The sequence below is a fragment of the Boleophthalmus pectinirostris genome, unplaced genomic scaffold (genome assembly GCF_026225935.1).
Source record: "Boleophthalmus pectinirostris isolate CB_2022bp ecotype Guang Dong unplaced genomic scaffold, ASM2622593v1 HiC_scaffold_10, whole genome shotgun sequence".
NCBI classification, from domain to species: domain Eukaryota; kingdom Metazoa; phylum Chordata; class Actinopteri; order Gobiiformes; family Gobiidae; genus Boleophthalmus; species Boleophthalmus pectinirostris.
The window spans coordinates 14,754,723-14,761,566 of NW_026570971.1; the positions used below are offsets into that span (position 1 = coordinate 14,754,723).

General features: G+C 40.1%; 1 protein-coding gene across 1 annotated transcript in view; it reads left to right on the top strand.

The window, feature by feature from the left end:
- Positions 1–6,389, top strand: part of nrxn3a (neurexin 3a) — a 41,087-nt gene extending 34,698 nt beyond the window's left edge. Inside the window, exons 22-24 of the mRNA XM_055157784.1 lie at positions 81–163; positions 1,077–1,081; positions 5,567–6,389. Coding sequence (XP_055013759.1) covers positions 81–163; positions 1,077–1,081; positions 5,567–5,871 — 393 coding nt within the window. The 3' untranslated portion in view covers positions 5,872–6,389. The remainder of the gene's footprint in view (positions 1–80; positions 164–1,076; positions 1,082–5,566) is intronic.
- The last annotated feature ends 455 nt before the right edge of the window (positions 6,390–6,844 follow it).

The window sequence follows — 6,844 nt, forward strand, 5'->3', positions numbered from 1 at the left end:
GGCATATACATTACGTCACAGCTATGACACAGGTCAGTTTAGATGAATAAATCAAGTGTGTTTTTGTCTCTGCCCTGTAGCATACGCCAGATGAAATGGTGTCGTCAGCAGAGTGCTCCAGTGATGATGAAGACCTGGAGTGTGAGAGCAGCGTCGCAGGTGGGCAGGCTCCCCTTACTCTGCATGTGTGTGTGTACGTCCATACATTCTCATCAGATACTCACATTTTATACAACCACATGCATTAACTGTGCCAAAGGATCAGCTTATTTCATTATTGTTTATCAGGTATTAAACTAACATGGTTCAAGACATTTTTCATAAAAAAAAGAACTGAAACATAGCTATAATCAATGCAGATGATAGAATTTTCATCATTTTTGCTAGTGTTGTATTCATGCTTCCCCCAGCTTTTGTGAAATCTCCAGTCTAAATACAGAAATTCAGAAATCAAGAGTATAGTGAATTATTACTGAATCTTTTGTCCTGATAGTTGAAGTTGGAGGAAAGCACACACTACATAGAACATATACATAGAATTCAATATGAACGTAAACACCATATGAACCAAAGTAGCATATACATTAGATAATGGTACATTATTTCACAATTATGAGAATATTGAATTTGGCACACAGAGAAAGAGACACCGTTCTTTGTAAAGTTAGTCCTACAAAATCCGTGCCTCTGTACACATTACATTTATAACCATTTTACTATTCAGCAGTGGGCCAAACTTACATATGAAACATATGAAAAATGTTATCATTCAGAATAAGTTTACATCTAGATCAATAACTCCATCTACACCCTTAAACTGTACTCTTTTAGTTAGTTGAACTGAAGATGAAAATAATGAGGCCAAAGCCATTCTGCCATTTGTTTAAAATTACATCATTCTTACTTCATCCTGACATGACAGCAGTGTGCTCTGGTTCTGAATGGTATTTTCTGTTTGCCCAGAGCATTATATGCACATGTGTGTGCGTTCAAAGAAAATCTCCATGCTTTCTTATCAAAGTGCTGTCCACAGTACACAACCCCAAAGACAGATATCTATGTACTGAATGGACCAGATTGGGTGTTCCCTCCCTGTATCCATAAACATATAAACTCTGGTTTACAGCTGATAGCATGGATAGGTTTTCTTCCCCATGTTTCATTTGTGCATGTGCTGTTGATTTCTCAGACTTGGCCCTGGCCTATTGAACTGGACTGCAGTGTGTGTGATGTTCCAAACCACCCACACATGGAGTGCCCACAGTCGGCTGTGATACCGTCAGTGTCACTGGGACATTTAAAGCATAGAGCATACAGACATGTGGTCACACTTTCACACAGCCTCAGTGGTCAAAACTGAAAACAACTGTTATTATCAGGTTGTTTCTAGCTCCAGTCTATATTGTGCATTAGATTTTTAGTTTGTAGCAGAGTAGACTCATCTCTAATAGTGTAAAGTACTTGATGTGTCTCTGCTCTCTGAACATGCTCTCTGTGTTTGTAGTCACAAATAACTCCATATAAACGTCACAGTGGCAGGAGTCCACATAACACATGTGAATGAGATGCCACAGGTCAGCCTGTGTATTGTAGCTGCTGCCTCCAGGGAGATGCTCAGGTTAAAAATGTGGGGGAAGTGACAGAGGAATGTCCTGGTTCTGAAGCAAGGCTCAGAATGAACTGTGCCACTCATGCCACAGTGTAAAGACAAATTAAATATATACTAATGTTGCTTGTGGTTTGGTTTGCCTCGAAGTCAAGTAAACTGTGATGATATGTTTAAGCCACTGGAGGCAGAAGGATTTGAATCCTTAGTTCACAAAGTCCCCAGACTGTGTGTGCTCCACTGGTGGTTTGTGCTTTCATCTTCTCAGTTTAGTCAATGTGTTTTTCATACAATGGCATAAATTAATTCCTCTTTTTTTCTAAATTTGATGCAATACCAATATGCATAAACCACACGTGCTGTGGTTGTGCATGTTAATCTAGTACGCACACATTCATTTAAGTTTAAATTTACTTTATTTTGTGAATGTTTATTTAAAAGACAAAGTTGTTTGTTGTTTATTTCACTCATGATAGTCTGTCCCTTATTTCTCATTCACACATACATGTATAGTGTAAGTCTCAGACTGGAGAACACTACATAGGCCTCGTACACAGTAAAGACAGTGACCAGCCCCATTTTCTCTTCAGTCTCGTGTGGCATACGTTTATTTTCTTCTTATTTTCCCTAAATGCAACTTACTTTAAGCATGCTTCCACCTCTCAGTCTGACTAAACCTGCGCTAACCCTCATATGGGCTCTCTCAGGCCTGTGGTCAGAGAGGTGCTCTACTGTCACTCTTTGTGCGTGCGTATCTGTTTGCAGTGTGTGCAGAATATATATGTTATTTTTATGATTTGTGTTCTTTTTCTTTTTCTGGTTCAATAATGTTCTAGGGGTTATTTATTCAATTAAAATGTCACTCTTGGGATATGGAACTACTTGAAGATTTAGTCTGAGTGTCTGTGTATGTGTGTGTATTAGAGGTGTAACGGTACATGTATTCGTGCCGAACCATTTCGGTACTGGACGTTTGGTTCGGTGCAGGGCTGTGCACGAATGAATTTGCGCAATTTGTGTGTGTTTACATTCCGCCACTACATGTGCATACAGAAGGCTCGGCTCTTTAATGTTCACGAGGGAACTCGTCCGTGATTGGGGTGGCAGTGTTTCCCGCAGTGCTGTATACTTAGGGCAGTCCTCTTGACAACAAATACCCCCCGCCTTGACTATGTCTCTCCGAACCACGTGAATCCTCCCACCTATACCCCTGTCTCTAGCGAAAGAGTATTTTCAGCCGCTGGGGACATTGTAACTGCTGGAGTTCTGCACTTACTGCAGACAATGTGGACAAGTTGTTTTTTCTGGCCAAAAATATGAAGATTGAGTAAAACGTCTTCCTTGAACCGTTAGTGCTGCTCTTTACTTTTGGAAACGTTTTGTTTACAGTTTACAAGGAATTAATTTTTTATAATATTTCTTAAGATTGTTGCTTATTTGAGAATCTTTTATTTAACTTATTAGTATTACCAAGCAGCACTTTGCATTTATTTTATTTTCCTGTTTTGTTGGTTTAATAAACACATAAATAAACAACTGGTTTTGCATTCTGTTCCGATACTGTACCAAAAATGAACCGAAACGTGACCTCAAAACCGAGGTACATACCGAACCGTGATTTTTGTGTACCGTTACACCCCTAGTGTGTATATGTGTGTTCACTAATAACATCCCCTGATAAGCAGTTCCACATCTCCTCACTGTGTTGTATTGAAAGGTGACTGTCCACAGGAGTGCATGTGAAGTAGTTGCAGTTTAGGCTGTGTCAGACTGTTGGATGTTAGACTCTGTTTCTGTAGATGGGCATTCCTATGCTCATTGTTTTGTATATCCCATCCCTTCCTTACAGCCAAAAGCGCTAATGCTGCCCGACCGCTTCGTACTGCCTTTACATGGACATGGCACCTGACTCACTCGTTCACCCTCATATCTCTCATCTCCTCTGTACTCCATTCATAGGCCTCGCCCTTCTCGCATTTTTATGATTTTTACTTAAACAAATATTTTCCATTTTACACAAGTACAAATCACAGTTTAAGCAAAAACCTGTATAGATTTTTGATTCTGCTGAAGACTAGTTATCAGCGAAGAATTGTAGACTTTTGTACACTCAGCATTTAGCAGGCAAACCTCCCTGTTGGTTTTTATGTATGTGGTGTGGATGTTTGTGTTGTTGCTTCACTCTATCATCTCTCTAAGGAGACAACACACTCCTCTGAGCCTTTGAAAAAGGTCAAACGGTTCTAATGTAATAGATAATATTTTACACACAACTTTTCCTTTATGATTTTTTCTTCATGCCTAAAACTGTGGCCCACTGTTGCTGTAAGTTTTCGATAAATGCCCTCTTTTTGTCCGTCTTACCAGATAATGCAGTTTGTGAAAAATGAAAGTAAAAAATATAAATTAAGCCAGCATTTTAGCTGCTATGTAGAATATTGGCTGTATGAGGCACCACAACTATGACATCTTCTGATTGGTCCCCCAGTAACCAATCAGAGGGTTCAAAATTTGAATACTTCACAAAATGCAAAATCTAATCTCGCCTACATGCCTATACTCTTCTGTGATGTATTTTGTTTGAAGTGTTCTCTTTCAAAGTTAAGGCTTAAGTGCATGAATAGAAAACTCGGTCTGTGTGATGTGGTACAATTTGGTGAAATATTGTGTTTTTTGAGCTTGTATTATGGTACCGCTTTGAAAATTAATAACATGCTTTTAAATTAACTAAATGCTTTTAAAGATTTTGGTTACCGTAGATACCTCAAGCCCAAGTATCAAGACTGAATAAGCTGGAAGTGTTCGTCTCTACACAAGACTTCAATGTTGTGTGTATGTTGTAGGTTGCAGTACAGTCTTCCTTCATTCTTTTGTCCCTGAATGGAATTGTAGTAAACACTGATTCATTGAGGACTAGATAAAGAAATGAGTTGGTGGTAGAGCACTGAAATGCAATTCCCGAGCATTCAATCTGCATGTATTCTGCATGAACTAACACAATTTCAGACTGCAAACTTTATTTATCCCGGTTTATGAGCTTGCTTATATGTTTGTACTGCTTTCTGAAGAGGCAAAAGGCTCAGATTGCTATTAAAAATCATATGTTCCCAAACTGCAATATAATGCGCTTTTTAGTGCCATATAAAAATTAGAATGACTTGTCTAATTTAATATCTGCGCCTTTTGACTTCAACTTTTCAACTGTATTTAATTGTGTATTTTAAACAGCTATAGTCGCTTTTACATCCAGGGTCTTCATACAGACATAAGGCCTACATTTTGGCAACAGAGTAAATTATTCAGTGGTCTCGTCAAGACAAGACTACAGTTGTAAATCATTTCTATTGCCATAATGAGAGGGTCGGTAAAAGCGTCTATAAGTTCTTATGTGTTTAAGATCTAACCTCTCTGCCTGTTGTGTTTCCGTCCAGGAGGTGAATTAGCCAACACAATATTTCAGGATCCATTAGCACCCCTGTTGTAGCTCCCTGCACCCTCCACCCCTCACTCAGCCCACCACTCACCCCTCCCATTAATGAGACCACCAAAGAGCCAAGGCCAGTGCGGTGCGGGCCCCGTGCTTGTCGGACCGAGGCAGCGATGATTGTGATGATGATGGCTCCTATGGTTCTGGCAAAGCGTTCAAGTCAGACCTGCTCCCTTCTGACGATAAGAAGATTTTTACACCTCACGTAAGACCTGGTCTACGTCTTTGAAGTTGGCTCCAAAGCTCCCAAGACTTTAGACCTAACTATTCTCCTACTGCCACAAACAGCCGACCAGAGCCGCACCACTACCACCTCTGCCTCCGCCGCAACCTCCTCACAACTCCGGCCAAACGAATAGCCTCCAGCTCAGCCTGACCTATTTTGCTTCCATTGCCCACACCCTTTGTGGTACAGAGCACAAAGCCGAGGGGCGCTTTAATAATCTCCCCCATGTCCCATGATATACCCACAGCACTCCCCACAGAGCCGGGCGTCAGGCGACTCCCGGGGCCCTCAGAGGTGGTTCGAGAATCTAGCAGCACCACAGGGATGGTCATCGGAATAGTAGCCGCTGCAGCCCTGTGCATCCTCATCCTGCTGTACGCCATGTACAAGTACAGGAACAGGGACGAAGGCTCCTACCAGGTGGACGAGAGCCGCCACTACATAACCAACTCCGCTGTCCAGAGCAACGGCAACATCATGAAGGACAAACAACAGAGTGTGAAAGGCAGCCACAAGAAGCAGAAGAACAAGGACAAAGAGTACTATGTGTGAGAATGCAGCATACATACATTCTCTGAATGGACCTATGGTCACACTGAACCAACACTGATGCACTGTAAAAAAGCACACTTACTATTGTAAGCATAACCTGAGCTCAATAGTACCGTAGAGACTTCCTCTGTGATCAGCTCAGACATGGATATAGCAGTCTGTCATGCCCCACCACTCCCTCACTGACTTTTACCACTATATCCTCGCCATCAAAGCACATTTTTGTGAAATTGTTCAAAGGCTCATGTTCTTGATCATTTTTGGCATGTAAGCAGCATATTGTGCTTAACAAGAGTGGGTCAGGACACAGTCATTGTAGTAGTCAGATGTGGTTAATGCATAATACAGGTGTGGTGTCAAAACAATAGAATCGTATCAAAAGAAATATATAAGTAAATGACCTTTGGCATTAATTCACTTTAGTCCCAGTGTCGGACCAAAAGTCTCTTTTTGGAAATGATCTAAAATATTGTACAGTATAGAGTATGAAATATTTATTTTCAATCACTTTTGATTAAATGCATATCAAATTGTTCTTCTTAGATGAGAGCCTTTACTTTGTTTGAACTGCCAAATGTGTAAAAGAGTAAAAAATGCACAGCAAAAGGTGGTTTATCTTTTAGAAAAAATGTATGTTGGATCAATGCCTATAACTCTTTTTCTACAGAAGCACTGTTATCAGATATGTACACACAAATGTAGAGTGTTATTCTATCTGCCGTCACAGTAAACTGTGTCAAACCACACATTTGTTTACACAATTTATTACCTGCCATTGTACTTTCAAAGTAAAAAAATGCTGATCGAAGTGGACCTAAAGCCTACTTCATGGAATATCATATACATTTTATTAAAGATTATTGTTAGCTTAGAGGTATCTTTCTTTTTTAAAGGTGTGTGAATATTAACTACTGAGTTGAGTATACTTCAAAGAAGCTTATTTTGCAGTGGCCAATTTTTCAAAATTAACATC